The sequence below is a fragment of the Nelumbo nucifera genome, chromosome 2 (genome assembly GCF_055504915.1).
Source record: "Nelumbo nucifera cultivar China Antique chromosome 2, China Antique-T2T, whole genome shotgun sequence".
Lineage (NCBI taxonomy): Eukaryota > Viridiplantae > Streptophyta > Magnoliopsida > Proteales > Nelumbonaceae > Nelumbo > Nelumbo nucifera.
In genome coordinates, this window is record NC_142650.1 from 12656844 (window position 1) to 12676901 (window position 20058).

Genomic DNA, 20058 nt, shown 5'->3' on the forward strand with positions numbered 1-20058 from the left:
TTCATTCATTTTTTCATGAAAACCATGGGTACCTAGTATCACCCTTTCGTTTTGAATAAAAACAGGGGCTCTGCCCTTTTACTTTTCACCCTTTTTCCATGTACAAACAGAGGCTTTTTCCCAATATTTTATTTTCTTGCATGAAAATAGGGCTTTATCCCTGATATATTGCCCTCACCCTTTTTCTAATCACCAAACAGGGGTTCATTCCCATTTTTCATTCTTTTTTACACAAAATACAACTGTATTATGCAAAAATAGATATGAGTTAACACTTTGTAGGTTAAAACAAATATGTATTCATTCATTTCACATGATAAATTAATTTTTTTAGTTGTATAACTTTCATTTGTAGTGTCTCACTATTGTATAAATTATATGAATATTATTAATTGATGACTTGATGTGTGTAGTTTGTTACTTTGTTGAACACTTGAAAGTTGAAAGTTAAAATTTAAAACAATAGAGACAAGACTCTATACTTATAGACTCTAGAGAACATTATGGTTCCTTTAAAAAATATTGCGGGTAAGAATAAGTAAATACTCATTTCATTAGTCATTATTCAAAACTCAAAAGATATCAAGACAAATAGTAGCCTTGTAGAAAACTTGAAATACAGACTTGTAGTGAGATACAATAATTGTGGCAGGGAATTCTGGGGAGGTGTCTTTAGGATGAGACAATACCTTGCATGCACAAACAAGAATATTCAAGCATGCAAAAAAAAAAAAAAAAACCCAGAGGAAGAATATGAAAAATTCAAGGCATTATTGGAAAATAAAGAAGGGACAAAGAAACAGAAGGAGATGGAAATGTATGAATCCAATGCCAGGGTCAATTTGAAGGGACTTCTATTTTGATGATCACCCGGAAGCAGAGGCTCCCAAAGGAAAGCGCAAGGCATCATGCACACTTTATACGTATGTACAAAAAGGAGGAAAAAGTCATCCACAAACAACTTTGAATCAAGTGTAGAAGAAAGGTGATAGAGATAAAGTTTGTCAATCCATTGTTCAATTTTTTTATACAAATGCTTTTTCTTTTAATCTTGTGAAAAGTCCCTTTTTTGCTAAAATGGTCAATGATATAAGTACATTTGGACAGGGACTTAAGCTGCCAAGTTATCATGAAATAAGAAATACTTTTCTGAAAAAAGAGGTAGGAATTGTTGAACAAATGAATGAAGAGTATAAAGAGTGGAGGAAGACTGGCTGCACACACATGTCAAATGGATGGACTGATGGTTGTAGAAGGTTCATTACAAATTTTCTAGTGAACAGCCCAAGTGGAACAGTATTTTTGAAATCTGTGGACACTTCAGAAATCATAGTAAGTGGAGAAAACTTGTTCAAGTTGTTTGATTTGGTGGTTGAAGAAATTATAGAGGAAAATATTGTTCAAGTGGTGACAGATGGCACATCAAACTATGTAACAGCTGCAGAGTTGTTGATTTAGAAACAACCAAAATTATTTTGGGAACCATGTGCAGCCCATTGCATAGACAATATGTTAATGGACATTGGGAATTTGCCTACCCAAGATGAAACAGTTAAGAAAACAAGATTCTTAACTAAATTAATATACAAGCATTGTTGGGTTCTCAATTTGATGTGCCATTATACTTGAAACAAAGAATTGACAAAATCAACTGTAACCCACTTTACAACTTGTTTTCTTACATTAAAAAATGTTCATCAACAGAAGAATGCATTAAGGAAGATGTTTCAATCAGATGAATGGGAAAGAAGTCCATTTGCAAGGAAAAAGGAAGGAATTAAAGCACATGACATTGTGTTGATTGATGTTAACTTTTGGGCATCAGTTAAATATTGCCTAAAAAGTACTCTTCCCTTGGTGAAAGTTCTTCGACTTGATTCAGATGAAAGGCTTGCCATGGGATACATTTATGAAGAAAAGATCGAGCAAAAGAAAGGATCGCCAAGAAGTTGGGAAATGTGAGGAAAAGATACAAGCCACTATGGGACATTACATGCAGCAGCTTATTAGCTAAATCCAGCTTTTCAATATGATGAAAATTTTAAATTTTTAATGCAGATTTAGAAATTAAGCAAGGCCTCTATGATTGCTTGGAGAAAACGATTCCCAATACACGAGTGAATTATAACTGAGGATCAAATTGACAAGTTTGATGTGCCATCTGTCAGAATCATTAAAAATCAAGATTCAATTGATCCAATTTGTCTATCAGACATGGAGTCAAATGATGAACGGATAACTGAGAAGGAAGATCCTGCCCTTTCTAATGATACCACATGGATAGATATGGGAGAGTGTTTTACAGAAGTTGAAGGAGTTGTAGATAAGTGAAGGAAACGTGGTAGGTTTTATTTTGCTATTATTATAATATACAATATTATAATTTATAACTTTATCATTTTATTCAAATAATCATAATTTCCTCTACCTTAGGTCCTAGAGATCCAAACAAGAGGAAAAGAAAAGGGACAATCCAGCTTCAAGATGAAGAAGAATTTGTTTCTTCATCAGATGAAGACATTCAACTTGTTGATGATAATAGTGATGATGATGATGGGGATAATGATAGAGAGGATGATGATTGATATATTTTGATGCATATTTTTAGTTGAAATATGAACTTATACAGAAGATTTATAGGGCTATACTGTTATATATATTTGTGCATAGTGGGGCACTTTTTTGCATATTTTGTGTAGGGAATCTAAATAGTATATTGGGTTGCCCCATCATTTTTGTTGACTAAACTAAAGTCTTGGATATATTCTCATTGTCATGTAAAGCTCATATTCATTCATATTTCAAGATATTGCTTTTTATTGACACTAGTGTGACTATAAGCCTGACATTACTATATAGTTATACGATGTTTATGGGTTAGAAAGCTTATACAAAGTCATTTTTTCTATTTTTTGAGAGATTTAGGTATATTTTAAAGTTTTTAACAGCTTTTGAAAAAATAAAAAAAAATCTTACGATTTGATTCAAACACTTTACGATTTACGATACAATTACGATTTTCAGAACATTGGCTGCATCTGAAGACAACAGTGAGTTTGAAGGCTCTCCATCTCTAGCTGAAGCACAAATGCAGCCGGCGCCAGAACCGTTAGCGGTAATCCTCCCAGCCAGCGAGGTCCAGTAGGCCCGACCTCAACAAGTGAATTTGATGTACATAACAGAAAATGAAGTTTCAAATTGGGTTTTGTCTAAATTTCTCAGCTTTGGGGAATTCCTAGGGGTCTCTTTAAAGGACTTGAAGAGGAAACAAAAGCCCTTTTGGTGGCCATTGAAAATAGATTTCTGGTAGAAGAGGGAAACAAAAATAGAAGGCAATCTAAGGGGTTGCTGAGGCCTATCTGGGGATTAAATGACAGTGCAGGAAGCGCGAGAAAAAGTAATAACTCTTCAAAATATTAGTAACGGAACCTTTAAAATTAATCACTTGGAATATCAGGGGCCTAGGGTCAAGCAGAAGGAGGATAGTAATAGGGGGCTTCTTAAGGGATAAGAAGCAGGATTTTCTGCCATTACAGGAAACAAAACTACAAAAATTAACCTTCAGAGTTGTAAGAAGCATTTGGGGTTTTAATCCATGTGATTGGATTGAACTTCCAGCTTTAAACACCACAGGAGGAGATCTGGAATAACAGCTCCTTCAAGCTGCTAGACAAACATGTGGGAGCATTCTCCATTTCAGCTAAGTTTCTGTGAGAAGCAAATAACTTGCAGCTTTACAGTGACAGGGATTTATGGGCCGGTTGAGTCCAGTTTAAAGGAAGATTTCTGGAAAGAGATAGACTTTGTCAGAGGAAGGTGGGGAGGACCGTGGGTGTTAGGGGGCGACTTCAATGCTACAGTTAGTCCATTTGGCAAAAAAGGATGCACCAGATTAAATAGAATTATGAAATCTTTTGTGGGTTTTATTCAGAGGAGGGACTTTATAAACTTGCCACTTTCTGGAGAAAAGTACACTTGGACTAACAACCAGGAAGAGCCAACACTAGTTAGGCTGGACATATTCCTGATCTCTCCTGAACAGGAAGAGATTTTTCCGAACTCTAGTCAGGAAGCACTGCCAAGGGTAGTATCTAAACACATATCTCTTCTACTAAACACTGGAGGTCTCAAAAAGACTCCAGACCCTTTCAGATTGGAACATTGTTGGCTGGATTCAGAGGACTTGGAAGCAAATGTAAAGAGGTGGTGGTCTAAAATTTCAGTTGAAGGTTCAGCAAGCCATGTATTTTTTTAAAAAACTCGAATGGCTGAAAGGAAAGACTGAAAGATTAAGGCGTGGCAAAAGGAAAAGTTGAGGAGTGATGAGGAAAAAAGGGAAGAACTTCCGAAAATCATTGCTGCTTTAGATGCGGAGGAAGAAGGTAGGCTTTTGGATGAGGAGAAAAGAAAGAAAAGGACTATAGCTAAGAAGTTGTTTGACTCTCTAATGTACCAAAATGAAGTAAAATGGAAACAGAGGTCAAGAGCTATGTGGCTGAAAGCAGGTGACAACAACACTGCTTTCTTCCACAAGGTTGCCAATGCAAGAAAAAGGATCAACTCCAAAAAAAGGCTGGAAATTGAAGGTTGAATAGTGGAAGAAGAGAAAAGCATAGCAGACACTTTTGTTGGTTTTTACAAAGATCTCCTCAAAGAACCTTACAAGAGAAGACCAAAGCTGGATGGTTTGAGTTTCAATTTTTTTTTTTTTATCAATAACAACATCTTCATTAAATTAAGAGAAGAGAGGGAAAAGAATACAAAGGGAGATAAAATAACTTAGCTCCCCAAAAACAGAAAACACAGGGAATGCAAAGAAAAATTAAAAACTAGCCCAGAAAACAGCCTCCCTATTCACTCCTTGCTTGGCCAACCCATCCGCAAATGAGTTGGCACTCCTCTTCACCCAGCTGTACTGAATCTCAATGTCCCTACCCAGCCATAAGAACTGTTTTTTCTCATTGTTAAAGTTCCACAAACCAATGTCCTCTGTCTTCAACCAATTAACCACCACCTTCGAATCACCTTCCAGAATCAAGCGGCTAATATTTAATTCTTTTGCTCTTCAAATTCCTTCAAGCGCTGCAAGGATCTCAGCCCTAAGAGAGTCACCTTCTCCAATAGGGCCAAAGAATAAAGCAGTAACAATCCCTTCCTCATTCCTGAAGACTCCTCCAATCCCAGAGGGCCCTGGATTCCTTACACTGCTGCCATCAAAATTCAGCTTTATAAAGCCCGAGGGGGGAGGGGACCAGAACGGACAAAGAGTCCTCTTGCATCTAGCAGTGGAAGCAATCTCTTTTCAGTTTCTTAGCAAGTCATCCATAGGACAATCTGAAAACAACTCCAAAGATTTTGGCCAGTGGACAGCTCTTAAAAGGATTCGATCTAACAAATCTTCCAATGTTTTTTCCTTGTCAGAAAAAATGCGTAACTTTCTTTCTTCCCACAAAGACCATCATACCGCTGCCCTAATACACCTCCACATAGTCTTCCCTCGCTTCTTAGGCCAACTGAAAAAAGAAGGAGAAAACAAACCTTGGACAGTCTCCAGAGGATACCAAGAACACCCAAAACGGGAGAAAACCCACTCCCAAACAGTTTTAGCAACCTTACAAGAGACCATGAGATGGTAGCCAGATTCCCCATCTGCTTTACAAAGAGCACATCTATTAGGAAGTAGACAATAGTTGGGTCTCTTTCTTTGAAGTAAGTCTAAAGTGTTGATTCTTTCCAGGAAAATTTCCCAACAAAAAAAATCCAACAGATTTGGAGAAGCCCTTTTTAGAAGAGGAGGTAAAGAAGGCTTTAGATGATTTAGAAGGGGAAAAGGCTCTGAGACCAGATGGTTTCACATTATTATTCCTTAAGAAGTTCTGGGAACTCCTTAAGGCTGATGTTTTAAAAGTTCTTGATGAATTTCATGATTTTGCAGCCTTGGAAAGAAGCTTGAATGCAACTTTTATATCCTTAATTCCAAAGAAGAAAGGGGCCTCTGAGTTGAAGGATTTTAGACCAATCAGTTTGGTAGGAAGTATTTACAAAATCTTGGCCAAGATCCTAGCCACTCTGTTAAGAAAGGTGATAGATTCCTTGATCTCCAAGTACCAAGGAGTTTATGTTCACAACAAGCATATTCATGATGTGGTTCTCATAGCCAATGAGCTAGTTGTTCAAGAAAGAGAAGTGGGAGAAATGGTTTGCTCTGTAAAATAGACCTAGAGAAGGCTTATGGCCATGTTAATTGGTCTTTTCTAGATTATTTGTTGGAAAGAATGCACTTTGGTTCAAAATGGAGAAGCCGGATGAAAGTTTGCATCTCCACTCCAAGATTCTTGGTCCTTGTTAATGGTGTAGCTAGAGGCAATTTCAAAAGTTCAAGAGGTTTAAGACAAGGGGATCCCCTATCCCCTCTCATATTTTTAATAGTAATGGAAGGCCTCAGCAAATTGGTGGATAACGCTATGGAGTTGGAGTTGTTGGAGGGTTTTGAAGTGAGCCCAAATGGTACTTTGTTATGGGCCCGGGAATAGGATCGCGTCACGGGTCGGTCTACAGGGAAAAGCTCTTGTTTTCTCTTGTTCCTCCCCTTCCTAGCTGAACCTATCTTGGCGTCCTAGAGGGTGATTTGTCCAAGAGATCACCGAACTCTCCTTTTACTCTCTTTCTTGACTGGAAATTTGATATCTTTATTCAATAATTTCAGCTCCTTAAATAGGAGATTACAAGAGGTAAGAGTCCTCCTTGTAGGAAGACTCCTTGATAACTAAACTGCTTACAGATAAGATAGATAAGACTCCTAGATAAGACTAATTAAACTGCTTACAGATAAGATAGATAAGACTCCTAGATAAGACTAACTAAACTGCTTACAGATAAGATAGATAAGACTCCCTACTCAAGAAGGATAAAAACTCCCTAAGATAAATCAGACTCTATACTAATCCAGATAAGATAAGAGTAAGAAAGCAGATAAGATAAAGATAAGGTAAGATGAACTGTGGCTAGCTAGATAATCTGATGAGGGTCCCACGTTACTGCTGCTGCCGGCGGCGGTACTTCTTCCCCACGAATGCGTCCATAACATACTTCCATTCCTATTTTGCAGTATGCTGATGAAACTTTTTCGGTAAGGCTTCGGAGGAACAAGTGCTTAATCTAAAGCATCTCCGTTTCTGGTTGAAATTGTTTCTGGCATTCTGGGTTAAAGGTGAACTTAGCAAAAAGTGTAATGATAACTGTGAGTGAAGTTTCTAACATACAGAGTTTGGCTGATCTTTTGGCCTGCAAAGTAGGTCTTCTACCCACCAGTTATTTGGGGCTGCCACTTGGTGCCAAGTGCACATCAAAAGCCATTTGGAACCCAATCTTAGAGAGGATGGATCAAAAACTGGCCACTTGGAAAGCAAGATATCTTTCCAAAGGTAGGAAGGGAACTCTTATCAAAAGTGTTCTAGCCAGCCTGCCTACCTATTTTTTCTCTTTTCCCAATCCCTTCGGAGGTGGCAGAGGTTTTAGAAAAAAAAAAAACGAGAGATTTTCTATGGGTGGGATAGAAAGACTCACACAAGTATCATCTAGTGAATTGGGGTCAAATAGGGAATGATGTGGTGGGGTTAGAGTTTGTCCATTCCATTCAAAAAGTGTTACCAAGCCCATCCACAAAGACTTGCACAAGTATCATCTGTGTTTAGTGATCTGATATCAAGGGCTGATGTGAACAACATGCTACGAGGCTGGAGAGTTGGGGGGAATGATGTGGTGGTTACCCATCTGCAGTTTGCAGATGATATTGTTATCTTTTGTGAAGGGGAAAGGGAGGAAATGACTAATCTACAAAGGTTGGTAACACTTTTTGAAAAGGTCTCCAGACTCAAAGTAAACTGGAGCAAAAGTTGTGTAGCAGGGTTAAATAAAGAGAGAGGGGAGGTAGAAAGCCTAGCTGTTGTTGGGTTGTGAGGTAGGAGATTGGCCTTTACAGTACCTTGGACTTCCCTTGGGGGGAATCCAAATTCTGATAGCTTTTGGGATCTGGTAGTGGAAAGGTTCACAAAAAGGTTTGCAGGTTGGAAGAGAAACTACATCTCTCTAGGGGGTAGAATAACCCTAATAAAATCAACCTTGACTAATTTGCCAGTCTATTACCTCTCAACCTTTAAGATCCCCACAAAAGTGGGCAGTAAGCTAGAGAAATTGATGAGAGATTTCTTGTGGGAAACAGGGGACACAAAAAGGGATCATTTGGTAAAGTGGGAGGTGGTGTCAAAGAGGAAGAGGAGGGATAGTGGAGGCTTAGGGATAGGAAACATCAAGCTGAGGAATTTGGCAGTATTGGGTAAATGGTTGTGGAGGTTTTCTTTGGAACAAGAGAACTTGTGGCATAATGTAATTGCAAGCATTCATGGCATGGTAGACAACGGAAGGGATGTTGGTCTTGATCCTAGGGCAACACGGGCTTCTCCTTGGAAAGCAATCCACAGCTTGCTACCTTCTTTCCTTCCACTGGTCAGGTATAATGCTTGTGCTAGTAACAAAGTACATTTCTGGGAGGGTGTCTGGCAATGGGGACACTCCTTTTAAAGTCAGATTTCAACATATCTTTTCCATGTCCCTCAACAAAGGGAGAGTGGCCTCTTTCGTGCATGTTAATGAAAACTCCTGGGACCTAGGGTTAAGAGAATCTGAAATGGGTAGAGTAGAATGTAGATGATCTTATCTCCCTTCTTGGTACTGCTTTCCTAGATCCTTCTTATCAGGATAGTAGAATTTGGTCAGTGTCCCCTTCTGGCTCCTTTACTTGTGCTTCTTTTTTCTCCGCCCTCCTTCATTCCTCGGACCCAGTAGGTTCTTTTCCTACAAAGGAAGTTTGGTGTAATCCTGTACCCCCAAAAAAAAGAGCCTTTTGTTGGGAGGTGGTGCTCCAAAAAAATTAATACTTTGGACAATTTACAGAAAAAGGACACTAAATCACTGCCTCTCTCCTCATGCTTGTTGCCTTTGCTTGGGAAACAGTGAGATAATTAGACACTTTTTGCTTTCTTGTCCCTTTGCTTCTTTTGTGTGGAATTGGTCTTCTTCCTTATCTGGCTGTAGGTGGATCCCTCCCCCAGATGTGGCAAGCCTCTTTAACCCAAGCTTCTTCCTACTACCAAAGAAAAGGGGTAAAGTGATGCGGAGGGCAACAAGAGCGGCCATTCTTTGGTCTTTATGGGAGACAATTACACATCTTTTGCTTTCTTGTCCCTTTACTTCTTTTGTGTGGAATTGGACCAATTGGTTTTCTTCCTTATTTGGTTGTAGATGGTCCCTCCCCTAGATGTGGCAAGCCTCTTTAACCCAAGCTTCTTCCTACTACCAAAGAAAAGGGGTAAAGTGATGTGGAGGTTAACAAGAGTGGCCATTCTTTGGTCTTTATGAGAGGAAAGAAATAACAAAATATTCCAAGGGGTACAAAAATCAACAGAACAAGTCATTGACTGTGTAGCCATCAAAGTTATACACTGGTTGAAAGTTAATGACTTATTCAAGGACTTTTCAATGGATGATATTCTAAGGGGGTGGTCAGCAGTGGCAAACTCCTCAACCAGACAGCTTCTATTTCAGCCTTATTGGACACCTGCAGCACAACAAAGGGTAAAATTAAACTTTGACGGAAGCTCCTTGGGTAATCCAGGACCCTCTGAAGCTGGGGAAGTTTTCAGGGATGGGGAGGGCAGAATGGTGGCACTATTTTCTGGTCATATAGGAGTGGGAGACTCTCTGAGAGCTGAAATTTTGGCTCTCCTACAAGGCCTGAGATTTTCCAAGCGATGGGGATTTCAGAACTTTGAAGTGGATGGGGATTCTAAACTGTTAATAGGTGGCTGCAGACAAAAAGGTTGGGTGTATGGACTTTTAGACAACAAATAAGGGAAATAATCTACTTGGCAAGGGATGCTGGGGTAATATTCAAATGGGTATGGAGGTCGGCCAACTCTGTGGCAGATAGTTTGGCAAAGCAGGGGACCTTCAGGGAAAATTTCTTTTGGGCTGTATTGTAATTCCTGAAGCTGATTGGGGTCAAACATTTTTAGTGGTTGACAGCGTATGATGTATTAATTGATATCTTTAATGAAAGTTACCATTTCCAATAAAAAAGGGGGGGCTTGAGAAATTTGGGCTGGACAATAATGGTTGGGACAGTGGTCCTCTTCTTTTGACTTATGGCTGTAACCTGTGGAAAGGAATCTGTAGAGCCACCACCCAGTTCAGACGTTGCATCAGGTTTAAAATTGGAGATGGCGGAAGGATCAGATTCTCGCTAGATCCTTGGACTGGGGAGAGATCTCTCAAAGAGTTGTTTCCCACTCTGTTTAATCTGGCAGTTGACAAAGAGGTGCTGGTAGCTGATTCTTTTGTGCAGAGGGGAGATAACATTAGCTGGACCCCCACTTTCAGAAGGGACTTTAATGATTGGGAGATTAACAGGTAGGAAGTCTCCTAGCTCTGCTCCAAGATCAGACTCTGAATTTGCAAAGTCATGATTCACAAGTGTGGAAGTGGAATAGATCAGCAGTGTTCTCAGTTAAATCTTTCTACAGATTTTTAGTATGAGGAAATGAAGTGCCTTTTCCTAGCCGGGCCATTTGGGGGACAGTGGGCACCCTCTAAACTCAAATTTTTAGTTTGGGTGGAAGTTTTAGAGAAATGCCTCACAAAAGAGATGCTGCTGAAGAAAGGTTTTATGTACAATGACTTGAGGTGCTGTCCATGCAGTGTGGAGATGGAAATAGTTAACCATCTGTTTTTGCACTGCAAGTTTGTAACAGTGATTTGGAAATATTTTCTAAAGAGCTTAAAGGTAAGGTAGAGCATGCCTGCCTCAGTTAAAGCATGCTTGGAGGCTTGGCACATACTGGGATGACAAAGAAGGGGAAATTATGCTGGTTCTCGAATCTTTTGGCAATTCTGTGGGCAGTGTGGACTGAAAGGAACAGTAGGACTTTTGATCAAAAAGCCTCCTCTGAAGCTGAGGTCATTAACAAGGCTACAGAGCTTGTTAGGAGCTGGTTGTCTATACAGACAGGTTTTAAAGAGGAAACGACTGGTTGTACTTTTTTGAGGGTGGCCTTTTTTTGAGGTCCTTTTGTTTAAGTTTTTTTTTTTTTTTGATAAATGTCCTTTTGTTTAAGTTTCTGTACAGAGCTTCTCTTTGTACAAAGGACCGGTTGATTAATACAATTATACTTTACCTTTTCTCAAAAAAAAAAAAAAAAAGAGTTACAAGTTTAAGGGTCTAGAAGAGCTAAGGGTAGACCACAAAGAAAATGAACTGAAGTAGAGAGAAATGAGTTAAGGGCTACACTTTAACAATGGTCATGACACAGAACAGAGAGGAATGATGGGATAGGATACATGTAGCCAACCGCATATATATAGTTGGGACATGGCTTAGTTGAGTTGAGTTTAATTGTGTTTCAGAAAAAATTTAGATACTGCAACTGAAATTTTTTTCAGGAACCCTAAATGGTAAAGCATGAAGCAACAAATCCTTAGCATACAATTCATAGAAGGAAAATCATGAGAGATTTTTTTTTTTTGATTAATGGAAGGAAAAAAGAAAGTTCCTGTGTTCATTAAATTCCTCTGATTAATAAAAGGAAAAAATGCATACCCATTGTGGTATGATCTGTACAATGTCCTCTCCCGATTTTTGCTTAAAAAGATCAGCCAAAGATGTCAAAGCTTTAAGCTATGAAAAGAAAAAGAAAAGAGCAATAAGTTCCTATGCAATAGCAACAAACCAAAAAAGGAAGATAAAAATCATATGTAACAGCATCACAACGATCTCTTTGGAACTTAAAAATAGCCAATACCATGCCAAAACTTAAGCCATACAGAATAGCAAGGCATCATCACACTGAATGGAAGAGAAAAACTGAAGAAAAATGTCATTGCCAAACAACCCATTTACCCCTATAACTATCTTCATACACTTGAATTCATTCTCTCATAAGCACCAAATGAACTTGTTCAAAAAGATGCATTGCAATTACAAAAAGGGTTAATTACTTATACATACCCTGTAAATGTACCCCTAACTTTCAAAATCTACTTATATATACCTCATCGACCTTTCAAAGGTTAAGTCTAACCGATTAAATCTTAAAAGACAAAAATATCCTTAACTATTCATTAAATTTTCAAAATATGCTATTTTCTTTCTTTCTTTCTTTCTTTTCCTCTTCCTCCTCTTTAACAATGCAAACACCACTGTTCGGATCTGCAATAGCACAACAACGCTACAATAGTGCTCATCGTTCACCTCTGCTAGACACATCAGTGCAACCAGAGGCATGAGGTCAGTTGTTGAATGGTCGCTAATCATTATTAGTACTTCAGAAAACATTGGATTTGGGTTTTTCAAACACCAATAGTGCGGCCCAGAACAAGTCAATCTGAACATCTGAAAACAAGAAAGAGAGGAAAAGAGATCATCATTCCTCTTCTTTTTCATGCTACTAACACCAAATCCCCAGACCCACACAACTGGAACGTCAATCCGGCATAGACCACGGAACGTCAATCCCAATTCCACGGTCTCTGGCCTTGCATCTAGAAACAGAAAGGAATTGCTTGGAATACAAGCTGTAAAATATGTGTTGTTTCATTTTCCCCCACACTACCAGCCTACCAGACCAGAAGACTTCTGAACAATACGTGCTACGCGTATACTTCTGTTCTGGGTCATCATCTACAGCCTTCACAAAGGGTTATAACAGCAACTACCAAAAGCAGAGTTAGAATTTTCCCCCTGTAAACCCATAATCACATCAACAAAGTCTATCCTGATGGACCTGATCTATTTTCAGACTTACGTGTTGCTACCAGAATCATGGTTCTGGACAAATCTTTCAGTTTGGTTGTACTCCAAGTTGAAAGCAAGAAGTGGCAATGCGGTCACTAAAAAATCATGCTACAAGATAGAAGTTCTGGTAATGGTTGTGCCTTGTGTGGGCCTGCCCTCAATCTGGCAAGCTCTAATTTTTTTTTTTTTTGATCAATAACATCATCTTCATTAAATTAAGAGAAGAGAGGGAAAAGAATACAAAGGGAGATAAAATAACTTAGCTCCCCAAATCTGGCAAGCTCTAATTAGTTGAGAGAGAGAGAAATAGGGAGTTTCCTCTTTCTGGTTTGTTCTGGGACGAGGAAGAGGGAAGGGAGGAAGAGGATTTGTCCAAGTTTTAAGCATTTAGAGGCAAAACTGGTATTAAGAAAATATTTGGACTGCGCTTTTAATGGTTCTAAACAGTACAGCACAGTGACAGCAGTCCTACTTATGTTACGCGGGGCCAATCAATAAGGTATATTTAAGTAGATTTTGAAAGTTCAGGGTATATGTAAAACATATCACGATAAAAGCTTCTAGAGGCAAAAGTACATCTACACGTTGCTTTTAAGTGTTTTTTGGTAAGATGGGAAAGAAGAAACATCAAACAAGAAAGAAGATAATGATACTCTTTAGGCCCTCTTTCTTCTGACCACCAAAAAAAGGAAGATAATGCGGAGATGTTGTTCAGATTCTATTCTATAGTTAATGTGGGAAGAAAGAAAAATGTTTAAGATGTTAGTCGAATGGAAATGTTTGAAATTTGGTATAATTTATTGTAAAAAAATTGTAACATCATAAATATTAATCTATGAAAATGTTCAGTAATATTTTAGAAATTACAAAGGGCATGATATTTCAATAATTATATCATTATGAAATTGATGCTTTTAAAATGATTACATCATTTCAAAATGGCCTCTTCCTTACAAGGATTTAAAAAATGCTTGCTCTTATATTATATAAAATATGAAATCAACTCTATTTTATGACTTATGTACAAATAAAAATATTTCAAAAAGGAAAATAAGAAGTAAAAATGAGGGTAAACCCCAAGGACCCCCACCCCATAGTTTGGCCTAGCAAATCCCTATTCTTTTTTATTGGTACCCCTTATTCTTTGGTCAAATCCCCCCCCCAACATTATCCAATGATCACATAAGCCATTGTTACCATTCCATTAAAGGAATGGACAGAATATGCCTAGGTGCCTTGTTAGATATTTTTAAAACAATAAAATGCCCTTTTCTTGATTGTTGCTGTTTTATCAGCAACTACCTATGTGGTTATTATTTGATCCACTTTCGAAAGTAATTGTTTGTCTTTCTTTTTAAAATGTGTTTGTTATTGCAAAAATTTATTATTAACCTTCTTATATGCATAAGTTTGTATTCATTGATCTTCTTAGCTTTTTTTCCTTCCATTTCATCTCTTTAAACATGCTATATTAGTGCATCTTCTTTTCACTGTATCAATTATTTCCATTATCTTACTAGTCAGAGTTCTGAGGTTCCATTAGAGTGCAGAAAACATTGTTCACTTATCACTGCAATTGGGTGTCATTGCAGCATGTAGTTTATAGAGAGCATCCTAGTGATGATACTCTTACTCATTTGTCACTGCACCTAGGTGTAAATGCAATGTATCATCATTAAAGAACACCTTAGCATTTTTTTTGAAGAGTAAATAAAAGAAACTTTATTAAAAGAAAAAAGATTACAGAGAAGGAGGTGACAAGAAAGCACCTCAGCACTACAAAACAACAAACACCAACAAAACACCAATACAAACAAGCAGAATACTGAAGGATTAGATCGGCTGCCTTTCAAAGAAATTAGTTCAAAATTTTTTGAACGAACAAGTAGAAATGTGGACTGGCTCTCCTATGATGACGTGGCTAGAGGAAGGATTAGATCGGCTGCCATCACCCAAGCTGCTTGGTCTGAACCGGCAGGAGGGAACAAACTTTGTGATGGACCGAGCAGCTTACAAAATGACCCACGTGACAACTTAAGTGGTCACGTGGGTCGGGGAAGTGAGAGGGAGATCATGGAGGCTTTCTCCCATCTATCATCATCCCAAAAGGGGACGTTCGAACAGGGGAGACAACAGGGGCGGAAACAAGGAGGAGAAAGCCACCAAAGCTCTCTGAAATGGGTCTCACGAAAGGACCTAGAAAGGATTTCAAATCATAGTGCTGCAGATCGTCCAAATCCGCGGTACACAAGGAACCGAATAGAAGAGAGTGAAGAGGAAGACGAAGGTTGGGTTGATTGCAGTTCGGATGAAGACACAATTGAGGAGATTTCGGATGAGGAGTCTAGCCTAGGAAGTGTGGGTGATGAAAGGTGTTATAAAGAGGAAGACAGGGAGGCTCTAAACTTGGAGCAAATGTTTCAAGAAGATAGGCTGGAAGAGGAAAAAACGACTATGAAGGCTCGGACAGACAAAACAGAAACTTTTGACAGGGCGGAGCAGTTACAGAAAGGGGGAACCGGAAGCCTATGCCTGAGAATGGAGAAACCCTTACAAGGTTTTAACTCAGAGCAAGATGTTCATAAGGGAGTAACTCAAGTCGGCCTAAATCTAAACAGAGATACACCATAGAGGGGTGAGAAATAGGGTGAGGGAAGAGATCCTTGTGTGAACCAGGTGACAGGAATGCTTTCTCACCAAACCAGAGAGACAGAAAGCTCCCAAAACCCAATACAGGGATTGACAACTGTCATAATCTGCTTCCTCCTCTGAACCCACAAATGAACTCAGGTAACTCCTTAAACCCTGTCAATTCAGTTTTTTGTTACTGATGAGTGCTGTGTCTTTTGTTCCAAATTCCCTTCCCATCCTAGAGTCAGAGTCCCATGTACAAGTAGCCACAATGAGTTTACAGGAGGAGAAGAAAGGGGAGGAATCAGAAAAGGAACCGTGTAGGAACAAAAAGATTTGGGAAATCATTGAAAGAATAATGAGTGAATTTGAAAATAATGAACTGCAGAGGGAGGATATGGATAAAAAGGAAGAGGAAAGCAGCAGAAAGAGAGGGCAAAGGATTGAGGAGATGAATAGGAGAGGAGAGCCCGGAAAAATGGAGAAAGGGGACAATAGTGAAAAAGACTAACAGAATTTGTAAGCAGGTTGGGGTGTAAACTAAAGGACCCAAATGATTTAAAAGCCTTTTTACGGAAAAAAAAAAAAGAGGAAAATAAGACAAGAAAGAGGAAATTGAGTGAAGTTGAGAGATTGAGAAGGGATGTTGAGGGGGATAAGAAGTTTGGGGTGAAGGGGGATAAGAGAAAAAGGGGTCAAATAGGGTTCAGACGTAGTATGGGTCGAGTGTTTAGGTTGAAATGAGAATTTTGATCTGGAATGCAAGGGGCTGGGGAGTGCAAGGAAAAGAGCAACGATCAGAGAAGTGATTAAAAAGTTTAACCGGGTATGGTGTTTTTTCAGGAGTCTAAAAGAATGGATTTTGACAGAAGATGGGCAAGGAGTGTATGGAGGTCTAGGGGGATTAAGTGGGCAGCGGCTCCATCTTGGGGATCCTCAGGAGGGATAGTAACATTGTGGAAGGAAGATGTGATGGTAGGATTGGAGGAATTAATAGACGACCACTCAATTTCATTGAACTTTAGGTAGGTGGAAGATGGATTTGAATGGGTCCTAACAAATGTATACGGCCCCAATGATTACAGGCAGAGGAAGAAGTTGTGGGAAGAGTTGAGTGATATAAGGGGGTTGTGTGAAGGACCTTGGTGTGTGAGAGGGGATTTCAATGTAATCAGGTTCACAGAGGAAACCAACAGTCCTAGACAGAGAGTGACTACAAGTATGAGAAATTTCAACCTCTTTGTGAATGCCTTTGAGCTTAAAGAAACCCCACTAGCAAACAATAGGTTCACTTGGTCCAACCTCCAGTCAAAACCAGTTTGCTCTGAACCAGGTTCTTGTTCTCAACAGATTGGGAAGAGCATTGGGGAAATGTAAACTCTAGGGCTTTGCCTAGACTTACCTTAGACCATTGGTCCATAGTTTTGTGTAAGGAAGATATGAGAGGTGAGGGACCTACCCCATTCAGAATTGAGAATAAGTGGTTGCTTCATCCGGGATTCACCAAGAAAGTCAAAGAATAGTGGGAGCTATGCAACCCCATAGTAAATTGGGAAGGTAAGAGATTCCACAAGAAGCTTCAATTCCTGAAATCTTAGATAAAGGAGTGGAACTTATTGGAGTTTTGAAGATTGGAGGAGATAAAGCAATTTCTGTCCGAGCAAATTGAGGAAATAGACTTGAAAGAAGGAACGGAGCTTTTGGAGAGGAAGACAAGGAGGCTTGATGGGGTTTGAGTAAACAATTGAGGAAGCAATTGGAGGAGCTTCTGCACAAAGAAGAAATAAGTTGGAGACAGAAATCTAGGTGCAAGCGGTTAAAGGAGAGAGATAGAAATACTAGATTCTTCCATTCAGTGGCTAATGGTAGAAGGAAAAAGAACTTCATTTCAAAGATGGAAGTCAAAGGAACAGTTATTTCCCACCAAACAGAGATAGCAGGGGCCTTTGTAAATCATTTCAAATCTATCTTTAGAAGGCCACTGAATGAGAGGGTTTTTGGTTAGAGGGACTGGATTGGCCGAATATAGGGGATGAGATCAGGAATTTATTAGAAAGGAAGTTTGAATTAGAAGAAATAAAGGAGGCTATGTTTTCAATGGATAGAACAAAAGCTCCGGGTCCAGATGGTTTCATGATGGCATTCTATCAGGATTGTTGGGAAATTTTGGAAAGGGATTTGAACTCCACTTTTATTGAAGAATTCCAAAGAAGGGGTGTAATTAATCCGGGTTTGAACTCCACTTTTATTGCTTTGGTCCCAAAGAAGAGAGAGGCTTCACACCCGAAGGATTATAGACCGATAAGCTTGGTGAGCGGCTTATATATAAAATAATCATAAAAGTGTTGTCTCTTGGGATTAAGAGAGTTCTCCCGACTATTATTGCACCCAACCAAGGAGCTTTTGTGAAGAGCAGGCAGGTTTCTGGTCAAATCTTGATTGCAAAATGAGAGTTTGGAGAGTTTCAGAAAGACCAAGAAAAAGGAAGTAGTGTGAAAACTGGATCTGGAAAAGGCTTATAACTTAGTTGATTAGTCTTTTTTTGTTGGAGGTCTTGGCTAACTTCGGGTTTGGGGAAAGGTGGTGTAAATGGATATGGGATGTGTTAGGAGTTACCACTACTCAATCTTTGCTTAATGGAAATGTGGTGGATTTTTTTCCTGCACTGAGAGGAATTAGACAAGGAGATCCACTCTCCCCTTTCTTGTTCACTTTGATTGCAGATGTTTTAGGGAGATTAATACATGGAGCTGATTCGAGGAATTTGCTAAGAGGGTGGAGAGTTGGAAGGGGGAAGATTCCACTTACACACTTGCAGTTTGTAGATGATACCATTTTGTTCATTGAAGGTGGGGATTGGATTAGAAACATGCCATTTTTCAGTTTTAGTTAACGGAGTGGTTAGAGACTTCTTTCTATCCTCTAGAGGGTTGAGACAAGGGGATCCTCTTTCTCCTTTCCTTTTCACCATGGTAGCCAATGTGCTTAGTAGACTCATTTTGAGAGCTGATGGGTTGGATATGTTTAGAGGATGGAGGGTAGGAAGAGAGAGTATTGTGGTGTCACACTTGCAATTTGCGGATGATACAATCATTTTTTGCGAGTTTGGAGATCCCTCAAAGGCTAGAAACTTGAAAGGAGTAATAAAGTTGTTTGAATGTGTGTCGAAGATGAAGGTCAATTTTGAAAAGAGTTGTGTAGTGGGGATAAATTTGGAGACGGAGGAGTTGAATGAGGTAGCAGAGTCCTTAGGTTGCCTTACATCTAGTTGGCCCCTGAAGTACTTAGGTATGCCTCTAGGAGATAATCCAAGAGAAGGAAGATTTTGGAATTGGATCGTAGAAAAATGCGCAAAGAAGCTGGCAGTTTGAAAGAGAAACTACATTTCCCTTGGGGGTCGGATCACTTTAATTAGAGCTACTCTTGCGAACTTGCCAACTTACCTTCTTTCCATCTTTAGAATGCCACAGAAGGTGATTTTGAAGGTAGAGAAAGTCATGAGGGATTTCTTGTGGGAGTCAGGGGAAGGGAGGAAGGATCATGTGGTTAGGTGGGAAATAGTCTGTAGGAGGAAGGAGCAAGGGGTTTGGGATTAAGCAATCTAAGGAAGAAAAATACAGCATTACTAGGTAAATGGTTGTGGAGGTGGCCTCTAGAAAGGGAGAGGCTTTGGCATAAAGTGGTAAGGAGCGTGCATGGTGTGGCAGACAATGGATGGGATGCTAGTGTATCTCGGCGTGCTACGCTGAAATCCCCATGGAAGGCTATTCATAGTATTTTTCCCGTTTTCCTGTACCTGATCAAGTATGATGCTAGTACTAGAGATAGGGTTTTGTTTTGGGAGGATGTTTGGATTGGTGACTCTGCCCTCAAGGACCTCTTTCCCTCCTTGTATTCCATCTCGTGTTTTAAAAATGAGCCAATTCAAAGGTTTGTATCCTCATCCTTTTCTTCTGGCATAAACTGGAATCTAGGTTTTAGAAGAGATTTGAGAGATTCTAAGCTTGACCAGGTTGCTTTGCTCCTTAAAACTGTTGATCCCATTTGCTTGGACCCTCCTTCTGTAGATTCTCGTATTTGGAAGACTTTACCTTCGGGATCCTTTTCTTGTGCTTCCTTCTTTGCTTCTTTGTGCTCCTCTCCTTTGCCTCAACCTTTTCATAGCAAGGAAGTTTGGTCCAAACCTGTCCCTCCTAAAGTTGGAGCCCTTTGTTGGGAAGTCTTCCTCGGGAAAATCAACACTTTGTATGTTTTGCAAAAAAGAAGACCTAGTCTTTGTATCTCTCCTAACTGGTGCACCCTTTGCAAAGCAAACGAGGAAAGTTGCTACCATTTACTAATCACTTGCCCTTTTGTTGTAGGCCTTTAGGAAAAGCTTTTTGATCTTTGTGGGTGCAGGTGGACAAAACCGATGCAGATTTGCAATCTTTTTGATCCTACAACTTTCTGGTGGCCAAAGAGAAGAGGAAGAGTTTTGTGGAAGTGAATTAGAGCTGCTTTGGTGTGGACTGTGTGGGAGGAACGAAATGCTAGAATCTTTAATGACAATGAGAGGGATCAAGCATGTGTGTTAGAAAGTA

General features: G+C 39.4%; 1 protein-coding gene across 2 annotated transcripts in view; it reads right to left on the reverse strand.

Moving 5' to 3' along the window:
• The window catches only part of LOC104597233 (HEAT/U-box domain-containing protein), a 69996-nt gene that overhangs the window by 43707 nt on the left and 6231 nt on the right, over positions 1-20058 (reverse strand). For both annotated transcript variants that reach the window (XM_010258678.3, XM_088898379.1), the window contains one exon: positions 11654-11731. In XM_010258678.3, the coding sequence (XP_010256980.1) occupies positions 11654-11731 (78 nt within the window). The remainder of the gene's footprint in view (positions 1-11653; positions 11732-20058) is intronic.